The sequence below is a fragment of the Neocloeon triangulifer genome, unplaced genomic scaffold (assembly GCF_031216515.1).
Source record: "Neocloeon triangulifer isolate White Clay Creek 2 clone unplaced genomic scaffold, ASM3121651v1 ptg000003l, whole genome shotgun sequence".
NCBI classification, from domain to species: Eukaryota; Metazoa; Arthropoda; class Insecta; order Ephemeroptera; family Baetidae; genus Neocloeon; species Neocloeon triangulifer.
In genome coordinates this window covers 10,572,259-10,586,606 of record NW_026775546.1, presented here as the reverse complement: position 1 = coordinate 10,586,606, position 14,348 = coordinate 10,572,259, and the positions used below count along the sequence as shown (strand labels likewise).

Genomic DNA, 14,348 nt, shown 5'->3' with positions numbered 1-14,348 from the left:
TATACTTAATTCTTCAGGTAGTTTGTAAATTAAAAAGCCAGTTGGCAAAGTCTAAAGATCTTTAATTAAGTTTTTATTGAAATGAGTTTATAAAGCATTTGTCAACAGAAAAATAACAGCAATTCCACCAAAAAGACTGAAAATTTGCTTAATTGATTCTTTCTTGTCTTCCTCGGCTACTAGCTCTGGTAATAGACTTACAAGGGCAATGTGCAAAAATCCTCCAGCAGTAAATGGGACAACCCACAGATTATTTTCCTCTGAAAATAAAAATAAAAACTTAGATACAGTTGACAATGGCATAAAAATTTCTGAGAACCTAGATTAGAGGCAGAACTGAGATTTGCAACTAAAGCTCCCAAGAGGCCGACAGAGGCGGTCATCATCTGCGCCCTTGCCGCTTCCCATCTGCTGAATCCAGACCTGAGGAGAATGGCGAAATCTCCAATTTCGTGAGGTACTTCATGGATCAGCAGAGCAATAGTGGTGACCAATCCCATTTTAAAAGAGATCATAAAGCTGCCTCCGACAGCCAGACCGTGCATAAAATTGTCCATGCTGTTGTTCAGCAAGTTTAGGTAACCAGAAACTTTGACCTGGAAATTGCTTCCTAACAAAAGCAATCTAGAAACATTCCAAAAATTTACCTTGCCCTTATTTTCTGAAATTTCCGATTCTTCATCATGAATAGCGGGATTAGAATTTTCATCCGAACGTTTTGTTTTCTCGTCGTTTTCATCGTGCAAAGCCATTTCAAGAACTGTGAAGACCAACACACCAGCCAGAACCCACAGGCCCGTAGTAATTTTGTTAATTTCAGAGCCTTATAAGTAAGAAATATTAATTTTATTCAAATAAATTGCATCGATTTATCAAACTACCATTGTTATTGGACGTCCAGGCTTCTGGTAGCTGGTGGATGAAGACATCCCCAAGTAGACCGCCCACTGCAAAACTCAAAAGCAGCCGAAGTGTATTTGCGGATTCTAAAATTAATTATGAAATTTTAGTGAAAATACAAATGAAACAATATTCTGCATGCAATTTAAAATCATATGGCATGATTGGATCGATGCTTAAAAAGGATTATTGTTAAAATGCAAAAGGCCCCCTGCGTGTTTTGTGCATAGGCAACCCGCACGACATACGAGTCTCACAAGTTGCCTAACTCAACTCAGAGGGGACTTTTTCCTCTCGTTTTTATAGAAAACGCTTGTAAAGTAATGCGCGATAATATACTAACCGCCTTTGTTGAGATCGGCGTTATCACCAATAGGAATTACTAGAAGTGGAAATACGCCACTTAATCCAACAACTACCGTTCCCAGCAAGGACCACAGCCACGCTTGCCTTGTCAGCGCTGCTTCCAGAGCGGCGCCGAAACCCCATTCGGCTGTGGTCAAACTAGAGTTCAGTTGGTCCGGCCACTCTCGAAGACTGACTGCCTCCGCCGAAGAGATGTTTGCCAGACTTGCTAGCAGCAAACACTTGAAAACTACAGAGAGTAGAGAGACCAAACTCATTTCCATCTATAAAACATTATAAAAATTAAAAATTTTTATACAAAATGTAATCGCGCATTTAAATTAATTTAACTTACCGAAAGAAAAATTTTAAAAGTAAATATCAAAAAGTTCTTTTAAGAAGGATTTGTTCCGTCTTGTCTGGTGTCCGAGAAGAGAGTGAATGGCTCCTCATGAGGAACGCAGCCTCCTCAAGGTTCATCATAATTAATTTTTGCTCCATCAATTGCTTACAAAGCTCATTTACGATCAACAGGAATAAATCTTAAAGACAAATTCACTCTTTGATCAAGAAATGATGAGCTGCTCAAGGCAATTAAATTTCCACGGCGCTGCATTTGCATTACAGGCATAAGAGCAAAAACCATCCAAATTAATTCTAAAGTAAAATTTTATTAAACTATAAAGAAACTTGTTCATTATTATATGACTGAAGTTAGAACATTTATCAATATTTTGAGGCACACTATTTCAACCTATTAGTGATATTATTGCCAGTCAATGCATTTCATAATTAAGTATTATGCAACAATTAAAATATTTTTTAGTTCATCTTTTCATAAGTGTGATTTATTTTATTTTTGTAATCAGTTAAAAATTATCACCACTCTCCTACTGCTGATTATCAACAGCCTGAAGGCTAAACGCATCTGTGCATGTAAGCAGCTCTTATGTCATTTTAATGACGAATAAGTGTAAAGCTAAGGCGCACAAAATCTTACTCAAAATTTTGTGCGAGGCAGATAAAAAACACGCAGATCAGCAATTATGATATGAAAGAAATTATGAAGTGAAAAAATACTTTTTGTGCCTGAGCACGTACCGCAATAAAAAAAATTGCCTCTGATGCTTTCCTTTGATCCTTATATTTATTGTTATTTATGAACCGAAATATTATGCATATCATTTATATGTGCAACTTTGGCACTTAATATTGGGGGATATTCACATGCTCAAAATTTAGCAAGATATATTAATGTATTTTTTTTTCTTGGTCATTTTCCGCCCTTTGAAATTTTTTCCCTTACAGATATATGTGATCAAAGTAGCGTTTTAATTTTAAAAATTGAATTTTAAGTCAAATTTGGTTTAAGTAACATCAGTAAATAAAATTAAGAAAAAAATATTTAAAAAAAAATAGCGCAGTGTATATGAATTTGTTTTGCCATTTTCCACCTTCTAAAATTCTTTACCTTTACAATATCTAAACATTAAATTAAAGTTTAAAACTAGAATTTTTAGATAAATTTTTAGTAAAGAGATTTAGCATTTCTTTGATTTGCTGGTGTGATCTGACTATGATGTAAATATCCCCAAATTATTTATTGTTTTGGTTATTTAATAGACCCAACTTTTTTCCCTGTTAAATTTATTTTTTTTTTTATTCAATCATATAGTCTGAAATGAAGTATCTGTTATTTGAAAAAGTCAGCTATATTTTAGGAATTGTAGCTCAGGGATATACCCTTCACGATAAGATCTAAGTCTTGTTTGAAAAACATTGCACAGCATTGCAAAATGTTCCTGTTAATAAACAAATAAAAATAAATATTTTGAGTTTGCAACAAGCACTGCTGTATATAAATGACTTTCGCGAAGACGCTCTAGGCACACTCTCTCCCAAAACTTCACAGGTACGCAAAAAGACCGTCATTATTTTCATCATGCAATTTTTTCTTAACTTAATATTTTTATTTTATTTTTAGAATGAGAACTTCGCTTCTCCTTTTAGCCGCCGTTGGATTTGCATGCGCCGCTGAAATTGGACTACAGGCACCACCAGATGCGCTAGATGAAATTAGAGACAAAAGAGCTTGCTTTCTAGGCGGCAGATGTGGCAGCTATTCCTCCTCGTCTAGCAGCGATTCTGACTCTTCATCTTCGTCCTCAGATTCCTCGTCGTCCTGCTCCAGTTTCTCGTCATGGTCCAGTAGCAGCAGCAGCAGCAGCAGTTCATCTTCTTCTTCTAGCTCTTCTTCGTCCTCGAGCGACTCAGACTCATCTTCTTCTGACGACTCTTCTGAATGTGATGACGAAACTTCGACAGAATCCAGCACAGAATGTATTGAAGTTTCAAGCTCCGAAAGTGACAGCAGTTCATCGGACGACAGTAGCTGTAGCAGTAGCAGTAGCAGCAGCAGCAGCAGCGATAGCAGCAGCAGCGGCTGCATATTTAGAAGCTGCGATTCAAGCTAGCTTTTTGGTGTATAAAATTTAAAACAATAAATAATGAAAAAAAGCCATATATTTATTTGTTGATTTTGATTTTTATAAATAATTGTGCAAAAGACAAGCTTGCATTCATTATCAAAATAGTTATGAAGAAAGTCACGATCAAATTTAAATATTTAAAAAATAAAAGCACGGATTTATGCAAGAACAAATAACTTACAATTTATTCCACTGGTCTTACATTTTGAATGTACAGTTTAGATCCTGCACCACCAACACACAATGGGTGAGGGTGCCGACGCTCCTTTTTCTCATGAGAACATAAATTTGATACATTCACCATTCATTACACTTGTTTTGTACATGACAGAGGTTTTGAAATACTTTCAAAACAAACTGAACGCAAAAGTACCGGAATTTAGATCTCTGCCCAAGGGATCATTAAGATTGTTAAAATAATTGATACTATGAGTAACTGTAGATATAAATGTGGAACATCTGTGTTTAAAAAAAATTATAATTACATAAATATTATATCCATATGAGAATCAGCGTGAAAATAACTCGTCCAAAGTTTCAAAACAAGCCGCCCAGTGCCAATAAAGATAAACAAGCGGCAACTGAACAGTTGAAATTTGATTAATTAAAAATTTATGAAATTTAAAAAGGCAACAATCCTAAGGAATTGTTTATAGTTGCTTGAATTAAGTGAAGTTTTCAAGTTATTTTATGTTATACCAGGGTAAGGTTGTGGTGGTAGAGGGTGCGGCGGCGGAATGCAATCTCCTTAGAAAAATAAAGGCCTGTGTGTGGTTGGGTGGCGTGGGGTCACTGCACCTGTGTCAAAGAGTTTGTACTGCTGGCAAACGGAGAGTCGGCCTCCTTGTCTTTGAGGTAAGTGTCCACCGCCTCTTGGTGCCTATGGTTCAGGCTTGAAATAAGGGTGTGTGCGTGGGTCGACGTTCCTCCCTCGGCTGCCGTTGATGCGTTTTCGACTCCTTTCCGCTTGGGGTCGCCCATTAGCAAGCAGTTGGATGATTTGGGAGAAAGGCTTCTATCCCTCGTCTGCCCACTGCTCTCCTGCTCGTCTAGGATTCGATCCATGTAGTCCCTGGAGAAACATAAAAAGGTTTTTATTAAAGTGCTACAATGGAAAAATGAGTTTAAAAATAGATTCTAGGTAAATTGGTGTTTTATGTATCATTATTAAAAAAAATTATTGGAATAAACAAGATATTTTTCTTGATAAATGAGGGCTGGAATTTAACTATTTAAGTTGATTGACCAATATTTTAAGTTGGAATCTCTATATAAAAAATAACTGTCGAAAATATTAAAATTTACAAAGAAAAGAACACAGCTTAGATGAAAAAGAATTACTCTAAAATTTCAGTATTGCCAATAATTAAATTATGACACAATCCTTTTCTTTCAAATTAAAATTGCCTCTTGTTAATTCAGAAAAATCATATTTGAAAAAAGGCAGATAAAACTTACGTAATTCCAGGATGGAGGGCATATTTCTTCTTTTCTAATCTGGTTTTGTGGGCGAACATGTCATGGCGCTCAGTCTTCTTCCATAAATAATAAAACTGGACCAACTCGCCAACAGATCTAGTCTTAACCTGAAAATGAACAGGACATGAATTTCACAAAATTCCGAGCTAGCCCCACACTAGCAGTGTACCTTATTTACGTGTATAGAGTGAAAATCCTTGCCAAAGGTGCGGAGGCCGTTTTCAAAATTTCGACACTCCTCCTCGCTCCACAAACCCATCGCATGTGTCTGCGGCGCTGTGCCCATGGCCAGCCGGCGCAATGCCTCGTCCGAGTTGTAGCCGCACTGCAGCAAAAGGTAAAGTGCGTGTTCGTCGTCTCGATGGTGCGTCCCAACAGGCAGGGGCCCCATACTGCCAGGAGGCACCCCTGGCGTTGGCAACGGAGAGGCAGGTCGCCCCGCCCGGGTCAGGTACTCGAGGACCTGCTCTTCAGGCATTTGGAGCGGTTCCCACAGCAGTTTGTCCTCATTCTCGTAAGGCAGCGCGTCACCATACTTGCAGAGCCCCTCAGGAATGTGTGCTTGATATTCCGAGCCGACCATAATTGTCTGCGTATATTTAGATTTATTACAAAAATATAAATACTGGAAACTAAATTTTAACTGCTTTCTATTTCTTCCAATGAAACCATAAAATGATAGGTTTGATGAAAATAAATTAGTTATTTAAATTTTTTGGTTTGAAAGTTAAAAAAAAATCTATTTAGTATGTGTTCACTTAAAACTAGAGTGATTATTTAAATTTTAAAGAAAAAAATGAGTGATTTAAATATTCAAGTTTTATATTTCTGAAATGAAACAAGTTTTTACGGCAAAATTAATTATCTAAAATCCTTATTTGGCTTGCAAAGAAAATTAGGAGATAATGTATGTGATTAAATTAAATTTTACTTTTTTCCATTCGTCCTCCTCAGGGCTGTAGTCGTAATCTTCCTCGTCCTCTTCGTCTCCAGAATTAGGCCCTTTAGAAGTACCAGCTAAAAAGACAAAATTAAATTATTGAACTCCTTGCATAAAAAGTCTATGTACCCTTAGTGGTTGACGCCTCATCCTCGTATAACTTTTGCAATTCCGAGTAATTTTTTCCCTGGTTATCAGAGTCACTGGGCTCTTCCTCCACATTATCGCCATTTTCAGCTTCCTCTTCGTTTCCCTCGTTTTCTTCTTCCTCCTCTTCCTCAGAACTTTCAGCTGGTGGTTCGCCACCACCTGCATAACCGTACATGGCCATGAGTTGTTCCAGGGGCATTTCTCCTTCCTGAAATTTCAAAATTTATCATCGCAGCTTTGCTCCTAATGCGTACAGCGACGGACATTCAGAGATATCTGGACTAGATAAACACGAAACAAGTGACTTCTGCTGCCAGATCTTGCCGACGAGACAGGCAGTAGTTGCAAATTATGCGCGCCAAAATTTGATACGATTCTGATTAATTAATATTTAATAAATTTAGGTCTTAATAAACGATTGAAGGTTTGGAAACAATTGGACCCAAATCTATATTTAAGCTTCCTATCAAGAATAAAATTTAAAAATCTTTGAGGATAGATTCAAGTCTTCAGACTCAAAAAACCCTGGTCTTTGCCGAACTTGGTGTACAACGCCAGTACCTCTTTTAAATTGCTTAGTTCTTGATGCGTGTCCTCGGTGGCCTCCATGGCCTCTTCCTCCTCCAAGGTCCGCTCGTCGTCGAAGTCGTTGACCATCATTTCGGCTGAAGGGTCGAACTCCTTGTCCTCTTTGCCGACGTTAACCTGCCGACGTACCAGGAGCGGTAAATGTGTGCACCGAACTGAATGCAAGCAAATTGGGCCCAAGAGGCTACTCACCTCGGTCATGGTTAGACGATTCGGTGCAGCGGTCTCTAATAAATTCGTCCTTTCGCTGGAAACCGGCGCCGACGACAGTTTAATTTAAGAATCGGCCAAAAATCACCATCGGCCCACCAGTCATCACAATTTTTGAAGGACGTAAACAAAGCAATGACCGAGGAGGTTATCCCGGTTTCTGAAACCTCCTTGGTATAATAACCGGTTTGTATTAAACTAAGTTTTTTCAAAATTGATTATAAACTGTTAAGAACTAGAAAAAATACAGGATTGCAAAATTATTTTACGTTATTGATAATTTTCAATTTTTTTCCCTTACAATTTATCAATTAAATTCAAAATTATTTAAAACATTCTCTGTTTTTCATCACTTACCATACCGGTTTTATTGAAACCAGAATCAATGAATTAATCGTGACGGGAAATTCGTGAATTCGTGAAACGCAAATTAATATTGCAAAAATATGTACCGTTTTTGTATTTATTTTAAATTTTAGGACATCATTCGAATCGACGTTGTGCACAAATGGAGCATAATATGTAATTATATAATTTTTTCAAATTTTCATTGCTGTGACGTCGTCTTAACGTCTAATTTTATGATCATAACACACTTTCTTTGGTAAAGTCTTTATCTTAAATTTTTGATTGTTTACAAAACTCACCTCACTATCACTAAATACTATTTTTTTTTTAGATTTTAAGGAGTTAAAGTACAGATTAAATGGTTGACACATTGTGTAATTCTATCGCTACATATCTATATGTCTATATCATTTCAGATTTCAGGTCAAAACCTGCTGCGTTTCCTGGTGAAGGTAGATTACTAATCAAGCGGACCAACACTGCAGGCACGTCACTCGTTGATAGCAAAAATGACACGCCAGCTCGACGCTGACGACAAAAGGAGGAAAAGTCGAATGCCACGAAAAATTTAACCTTCTATAGTCTGAAAATTTTGCCAGCAAACTAAGCACCACATTTTGCAAAAACAAGGTTTTAAAGAAATACTCGATCTTTAATGTATTTCAAAATTGTAGTAGATTATTGATATAATTTTTTATTCATGTATTAAATATATATTTCTTTGATGCATTAAATTTTTTCAATTTTTTTTTTTTTTATTTAGATGGAGACAGAAGTTTACACTAGTTTAGCCGCCTTAGGGTGCCTTTGTTTCTTCATCCACCGAGTGGCTTCGAAGGCGCAACCGACCCTCCAAGCAAGCAACCCAGATTTCTTGCGGTTTCAGCGTCTCTTCTTCGTTGTCTACTTCCCAGCACTTTTCTCCGATTGGCTGCAAGGGCCCTATGTCTACAAACTCTACAGCCACTATGGATTTGCAGAGTCCCAGATCGCTGTCCTCTATGTTGTTGGATTCGCGGCGAGTATCTTGTTCGGCACCAGTACTGGGCCGCTGGCTGACCGATTCGGCAGACGACTCATGTGTGTCTGCTTTGCCGTGCTCTACTCCATCTGCTGTTTCACCAAACTCAGCCCAGACTATTTTGTGTTGCTCTTTGGACGGATTTTGGGTGGCATCTCCACGTCAATGTTGTTTTCAAGTTTCGAAGCTTGGTAAAAAAAAATTAAATTAATATCAAACAATTATTTTATTTCTTAAAAAATTAAATCATTGATTAAAAGTATTTATTCCTGTTAAAAATGAATATTTACTTCATTAACTTAGCAGAGAAATTAGAAATTTAAAATCTATGAAAAAATTAATAAAAAATATTTGGGAGTTAACCAAAATTTTGAATAAATTTTCTTTGATTAAAGGTATGTCTATGAGCACCGTGAGCACCACGGCTTTCCAGTCGAGTGGATCTCGTCAACCTTCAGCAAAGCCACCTTCTTCAATGGCTTGCTGGCCATAGTAGCAGGAATTATTGCCAATTTTGCGGCCGAGACGATGTCTTTTGGACCAGTGGCCCCCTTCATGATGGCCGTGCCCTGCTTGGTGGTTGCTGGCATTGGAGCTGGACTCTGGTGGCCGGAAAACAGGGGTTCGGTCACTCCTGAGGTTGGAATGTCCTGCATGAAAGGACTCCGCTACATTCTGTCAGACTTGACCACGCTGCAGCTGGGAATGGTCCAGGCACTTTTTGAGGTGATATTTGCTAAAAAAAATTCTAATTTCATTTATAACTTTTTTTAATTTTGCAGGCTGTCATGTATATTTTTGTCTTTCTTTGGACGCCAATGCTCGAGCCAGCAAAACCACCCCTAGGGCTTGTCTTCTCGTGCTTTATGGTTGCGATCATGATCGGCTCGTCTATTTATTCCATCTGTACCTCCAAAAAGGTTGATAATTATTTCAATTGCTAAAATTTTCTACCAGCCAGAGAAAAATTGAAATTAATTAGGAAATTTATAAAACAAAATAACTTTTTAATTTCTCTTCAACTTCATATCAATAATTTTTGCAAATTTTTATATATTTTTCCTGCATAATATATAATATTTACTTCTATTTTTAATCCATCATTTACAGAACTTTATTTTATTTTTTTTTTTATAAATTTAATAATTTTTTTGCAATCTCTACAATTGTAAATTGTTGAATGACTAACATTTGTAGTCCTTTTTTACATAAAATTCTCTTCAATCAATGATATTTTTTATTTATATCTTTGCTTTAACATTTCCTTCTAGATAAAATCCGAGCAAGTCCTGTTGGCAGCTTGCGGTTTGGCCCTGTGTTGCACCCTGGTGTGTGCCTACTCTTCAGGGGCCCCACTCATCTCTCTGGGCGCCTTCATCCTGTTGGAGATCTGCGTCGGAATGTACTATCCGGCGATCGGTTCATTGAGGAGCCAAGTGGTGCCCGAGCAGTACCGGGCCAACATTATAAACTGGTTCCGCGTGCCCATGAACCTGATCACCTGCGGAGGACTTTTGTGGCTGCACTCTGGCACGGAAAACAACGCCGAGACCAACAGGCACATGTTCCTGATGTGCACGGTGGTGCTTGCCGGCGCTTCGTACATGGCCTACTGCTTCTGCCAGCGCTTCAAACCTGCCCCACCAGCAGCCACAATTGCAGTCCAGCAAGAGCCCTTGCTGAAACCGGAAGGTGTTTAAGAAAAGAACGGTCAGTTAAATTACTTAATAATTTATGTTTTCCATTTCTGACGTTTTGGTTTTTATTTAAACGTGAAGTTTCCGTGTGATAGGAATTCGAGTTCCACTCTTTTCTTTTAGTAAGCCACAAAGTCCAACCACAAAACTCACAATAATTGGCAAAATCTCATTTGTTTTAAATAAAAGTAGGCGCAGTCTACAAACACACTCCAAAAGCCATACGAATAAAAACATTGTTTGAAATAATTGGCAGCTGTAGTCAATTTAAAGCCAAATGAAAAATTCTACCACTAAATATTTAATAAACTGCTTAAGTATAGCAGTCCTTTATCAGAATCACCTGAAAGTATTGAAGTACCTTAATAATTAGAAGAAGAAAAAAGTAAATTGATACACAATTACTGTGTAAGATAGTTTGAACCAAAAGACTTACTTATATGCCCTTGATGACTGTGGTTAGAAGAATTTTTGAAAACGTTAAAAGGCGTTACTACTTCTGAATTTTATATAGGAGTAAAACATTTTTTGAATGAAGTGATAGCTACATAAATTCTGATCCATCAGAAATTTATCTGGTATTAAAAATGATTGAACTAAATTACTTTCAACCAGGTCAATTTATTTGTATTGTATTATATCACAGTATAAAAATATGAGTGATTTTTTCTGCATTTTCTCATCTGTGTTCCTTGACTGTTTACTGTGTTCGATCGTTCGGAAAGGTGCGTAACTGCAATATCCACAAAGCGTTACATGTTTTATTATTTATTGTTGTACAAAATGACTCAAATAAAAATTTAAATGATAATTTTTAAAATCATCGGAAATGTGTTCCTTTTGAGTAATTCGTCATGAGCAATTTGATGGCCTCTTCAGCGGCCAACTTTCCCGGAGAGCCCATTACCCCTCCACCGGGGTGGCCTCCACTGCCGCACAAAAGCAGATTCTTTACCGGCGTGTCCGGTGGCGACGGCCCAGAACCGCCACCTGCGCGCAGGGTAAACAATTGGTCCAACGAGAGGGCGCCGTGAAAAATGTTCTAGATTAGAAATCATAGGATTTAATAAAAAAATATCAAAAATTGTAAATTACTCCTCCGGTTAGTCCAAAAATTTGCTCCAAATCCGGCGGTGACAAAACTTCATAGCCTATCACGCTCGAGGAAAAACCAGGCGCGTACTCGTCAATATTGTGAAATACCTACAATTTAGATTTATTTCAATTTTATAGTTTTTTTTAAAATCAATTTTACTTGTTTTGCGTATGAGTTTTTGGTGTTCTCGTCCCAAACTTTCCCGTCCCGCAAATGGTATGGGGTGTATTGAGAGAAAATCAAACAAACGTGACAGCCGGGGGGTGCTATCGTCTTGTCTAAACTGGACGGAATCACCATCTCAAGCATTGGTCTGAAATTTAAAAAAGAAAAGAATTGAAAAAAAAATCCAGACTTATTCTATAGAAAAATTTTTTCAAAGATTTTTCCAGAAAAGAATTTAAATAGCCAATTTTAGTTTAAATTGCTCTTTATCCAATAAAATTAATTAAAAACAATTTCAACCTTCGCGAGATCAGACCGTCTCGGGCGTCTGAATAGGCCTGTTCAAGAAGGTCCACACTCTCGCAGTTGAGGTGGATGGTAGTTTGGTGGTGCGGACCTGCCATCCCTTGATCTCTCGTAGGGTCGGCAAGGAAATTAGGCAACTCTTTCACTGCAACTGATATTCAAAAATGATTTAGTGTCAAAAATCAAATGGAAAAAAGTACCATTAATTTTAGTAACTGGGGATTTGTAATCTATACTCTGAGCCGCGGCTCGAAATTCGGCACTCAGGGCTTCTTTGGGCAGAAGTTTCAAGTACGTGATTTCAGGGGTGGCGTTGGACAAAACGAGCCGACTTTTGATTTCCTCCCCCTTTGCCGTCGCCACTCCCTGGGCGCCCTTTTTGCTGTCCCACAAGATTTCCTTCACTTCCTGGAAATAAAATATAACATTTTTTTTTCTTATTACGTCATTCGTTCTTTGTTTCGACAAGTTCAAAATTGATTAGATTTGCCATCATGTTATTGTCTCCCGACATCGGTAATTAGCGTGCTGAATTTGTATTGATTATGTCGGCGCGATAAGATTGAAGTTGGATGGAAATCAAAAGCCCGTTTTTTTTTTTTGTTCATTATCTGCTGGCGAACCAAATGAACAGCACCACCAAGAAGTCGAGCGTCGCCGACTCGATGGCGGCCGCCACCAAGCAGCCCTTGGAGAGTCAGTTCTCGCGCAAAATGAGCATCTCCAAGTCGGGTCGGTATCGCGAGTTGCAAAAGCGGCGGGGCTCCCTTTTCGACGAACAAGGCAACTCGCTTTTCGGCACCCAACAGGGCAACAAGCCTCAGCAGGAACAGCCGGCGGAGAAAAGGGAAGTCGTGTTCACCATGACGTTGTGATACATTGCAAAATTTTTAACTCAATTTGAACTTTTGTGATGAAAATTATTATATGATATGGTAATCAAATTAATGTGAACGATGCAAAGGCATACCATGTTTGTGAAAATGTCGACTCCGAGGGACTTGGCTTTGGAGGCCATGGCTTGCGTGACCGCCCCCATGCCTCCCTCAGGGTAGCCCCAGGCTCCCTTGACACCTTCTAACTCGCCCATCACGTGGTGCAACAGGACGTAGCTGCGACAATCAATTTCCACTTGATTAATTAATTTATGTGAATTTACAAAAACAAAAATCGTTGCATGATATTTTTACAGTTGAAAAACGCCTGGCCAGAGAGATAAGATTAATAGCTTGCTCACATTGAGTGCAACACTTGTTGCTATATTAATTTGTGAACACAAAAAATATATTGTTATAATTTGTTGACCAAAGACTGAAATTTTGCAATAAATTTTTTAAATACTACTTAGATTTTCAATTTTTTTTTTTACCTCGTGCCTGCGTCGTGTGGGCTTGTGAAAGCGCCAATTACAGCATCGGTGGCCAGGGTTGCTTTGAGCGGCTCCGACTCGAACCACCTGTCCAAAATCTTTGTGGCAGGCGCGGTCATCAACTCCAAGAACTTGTTCAAATCGCTGCCGCTGAGAGACGATAGGGCCTTGCCTAATAATTAAATAAGTTTTAATATAAATTTTAAATTTGGAAAGAAAAAATATTTACTTGCTCTCACAAGTCGTTTGTCTTTGTAAAAGCTCCACGCCCGTCTCAACAAACTCTGGTCATCTTCCAACAACCGCTTCACAGAGGAGGCAGGCAAATCCAAAAGAGGCTCGACCGCCTGCACCATTTTTTCCAAATATTTCTCATACTTCGGATATGCCTTAAATATAGAAAAAGTAGAATATTGTTTTCCCATATATATTTTTTCAACAAACTTCGGCATCTTTTTTTGAAAATTGGGAAATCTGCTTTTGGTTGAATTCTTCACTGCTGCTCAGGGTGAGTGACTTGGCAGGGTATTTGGACCACAGCGCCTCGTGCAGCGGAGTATACGAAGAAGGGTTTCGCAAATGGACTTTCAGACCGTGTTTCTGCATAAATAAAATTTAAAAATAATATTTACAAAAATTTATATTACTTTTAATTCCAAATCTTTGATTATCTGCGGCCTCAGAAGGCTAAGAACGTAGGAGGCCCTGGAGAATTTGAAACCAGGCACGATTTCCTCGGTGACCGCGGCGCCTCCGACCACCGGCCGCCGTTCGAGAACGCACACTTTTGCCCCTGACATTTGCAAGTAGCACGCCGAGACCAAACCATTGTGCCCTGATTATATATTATTTAATAAATCAAATTTTTTTTAAACTTAAAATTTCTTATCAAATTTTACCTCCTCCGATGACAATCGCGTCATAAGATTTCTTCCTCGTTATCAATTTTAGGTCTGCACGAAGACTGGAAAATCCGCGAGGGCGAAATTTGAACATCTCTTGGCTGAAAATAAAGAACGCGTGTCTCTCTTCCGAGATATTTGCTTTGACTATGTAGGCAAACGTTTTTCGTTGGCGAATTGCAATAATAATAATTACGCGTCTCCGCACGAGACCAGTTTATCGCCAAGGTTGAAGTCCAAGGCCCTTGGGTGCTGCCTGCCGAATAATGTAACATACAGCCTGGTATATTGGATGGGATTAGAAAATGATAGTCTCTGAATTGACACGGTTGTGGTGATGCTT

At 38.3% G+C, this 14,348-nt stretch overlaps 4 protein-coding genes across 8 annotated transcripts; 1 reads left to right on the top strand and 3 right to left on the bottom strand.

The window, feature by feature from the left end:
* Window positions 1–41: 41 nt before the first annotated feature.
* LOC132192871 (zinc transporter ZIP13 homolog) lies at window positions 42–1,711 on the bottom strand. The gene is made up of 6 exons (XM_059613058.1): window positions 1,601–1,711; window positions 1,244–1,529; window positions 882–986; window positions 648–823; window positions 320–596; window positions 42–260 (listed from the first exon to the last, which is right to left on the bottom strand). Exons 2-6 carry the CDS (start codon window positions 1,527–1,529, stop codon window positions 88–90), a joined length of 1,017 nt encoding a protein of 338 aa, XP_059469041.1. The 5' UTR covers window positions 1,601–1,711; the 3' UTR covers window positions 42–87.
* A 2,174-nt stretch (window positions 1,712–3,885) lies between these two features.
* On the bottom strand, window positions 3,886–7,248 carry LOC132193038 (mesoderm induction early response protein 1-like). 2 transcript variants are annotated; one of them, XM_059613394.1, is made up of 7 exons: window positions 7,084–7,248; window positions 6,865–7,008; window positions 6,283–6,511; window positions 6,145–6,230; window positions 5,392–5,802; window positions 5,193–5,320; window positions 3,886–4,806 (listed from the first exon to the last, which is right to left on the bottom strand). In XM_059613394.1, exons 1-7 carry the CDS (start codon window positions 7,090–7,092, stop codon window positions 4,524–4,526), a joined length of 1,290 nt encoding a protein of 429 aa, XP_059469377.1. In that variant the 5' UTR covers window positions 7,093–7,248; the 3' UTR covers window positions 3,886–4,523. The 2 variants fall into 2 exon arrangements, with proteins under 2 accessions (XP_059469377.1, XP_059469376.1); XM_059613393.1 differs by having other exon boundaries at window positions 5,383–5,802; window positions 7,084–7,247.
* A 229-nt stretch (window positions 7,249–7,477) lies between these two features.
* On the top strand, window positions 7,478–10,990 carry LOC132193037 (molybdate-anion transporter-like). 4 transcript variants are annotated; one of them, XM_059613391.1, is made up of 7 exons: window positions 7,500–7,623; window positions 7,781–7,810; window positions 7,873–8,079; window positions 8,213–8,661; window positions 8,866–9,196; window positions 9,253–9,390; window positions 9,742–10,990. In XM_059613391.1, exons 4-7 carry the CDS (start codon window positions 8,213–8,215, stop codon window positions 10,168–10,170), a joined length of 1,347 nt encoding a protein of 448 aa, XP_059469374.1. In that variant the 5' UTR covers window positions 7,500–7,623; window positions 7,781–7,810; window positions 7,873–8,079; the 3' UTR covers window positions 10,171–10,990. The 4 variants fall into 4 exon arrangements, with proteins under 4 accessions (XP_059469372.1, XP_059469374.1, XP_059469373.1 ...); XM_059613390.1 differs by having other exon boundaries at window positions 7,506–7,623; window positions 7,866–8,079; XM_059613389.1 differs by lacking the exon at window positions 7,781–7,810 and having other exon boundaries at window positions 7,478–7,623; window positions 7,866–8,079.
* Window positions 10,920–14,234, bottom strand: LOC132193036 (pyridine nucleotide-disulfide oxidoreductase domain-containing protein 2-like). The gene is made up of 11 exons (XM_059613388.1): window positions 14,003–14,234; window positions 13,751–13,938; window positions 13,548–13,703; window positions 13,333–13,492; window positions 13,104–13,275; window positions 12,705–12,846; window positions 11,935–12,142; window positions 11,729–11,885; window positions 11,423–11,576; window positions 11,263–11,370; window positions 10,920–11,209 (listed from the first exon to the last, which is right to left on the bottom strand). Exons 1-11 carry the CDS (start codon window positions 14,097–14,099, stop codon window positions 10,988–10,990), a joined length of 1,764 nt encoding a protein of 587 aa, XP_059469371.1. The 5' UTR covers window positions 14,100–14,234; the 3' UTR covers window positions 10,920–10,987.
* Window positions 14,235–14,348: the final 114 nt, after the last annotated feature.

Bases quoted from the DNA above. Each gene is read 5' to 3' on its own strand.
- LOC132192871 (XM_059613058.1), bottom strand. From the start codon at position 1,529: ATGGAAATGAGTTTGGTCTCTCTACTCTCTGTAGTTTTCAAGTGTTTG. The intron at 824-881 runs GTAGTTTGATAA...CTTACTTATAAG, and splicing joins CTGGACGTCCAATAACAATG to GCTCTGAAATTAACAAAATT. The intron at 261-319 runs GTTCTCAGAAAT...TTTTATTTTCAG, and splicing joins CAGTTCTGCCTCTAATCTAG to AGGAAAATAATCTGTGGGTT.
- LOC132193038 (XM_059613393.1), bottom strand. The intron at 6,231-6,282 runs GTACATAGACTT...TTGTCTTTTTAG, and splicing joins TGAGGCGTCAACCACTAAGG to CTGGTACTTCTAAAGGGCCT. The intron at 5,803-6,144 runs GTAAAATTTAAT...AAATATACGCAG, and splicing joins AGGAGGACGAATGGAAAAAA to ACAATTATGGTCGGCTCGGA.
- LOC132193037 (XM_059613389.1), top strand. From the start codon at position 8,213: ATGGAGACAGAAGTTTACACTAGTTTAGCCGCCTTAGGGTGCCTTTGT. The intron at 9,197-9,252 runs GTGATATTTGCT...TTAATTTTGCAG, and splicing joins TGGTCCAGGCACTTTTTGAG to GCTGTCATGTATATTTTTGT. The intron at 9,391-9,741 runs GTTGATAATTAT...ATTTCCTTCTAG, and splicing joins CCATCTGTACCTCCAAAAAG to ATAAAATCCGAGCAAGTCCT.
- LOC132193036 (XM_059613388.1), bottom strand. From the start codon at position 14,099: ATGTTCAAATTTCGCCCTCGCGGATTTTCCAGTCTTCGTGCAGACCTA. The intron at 12,143-12,704 runs GTATGCCTTTGC...TTTTATTTCCAG, and splicing joins TCGACATTTTCACAAACATG to GAAGTGAAGGAAATCTTGTG. The intron at 11,371-11,422 runs GTAAAATTGATT...TCTAAATTGTAG, and splicing joins AAAACTCATACGCAAAACAA to GTATTTCACAATATTGACGA.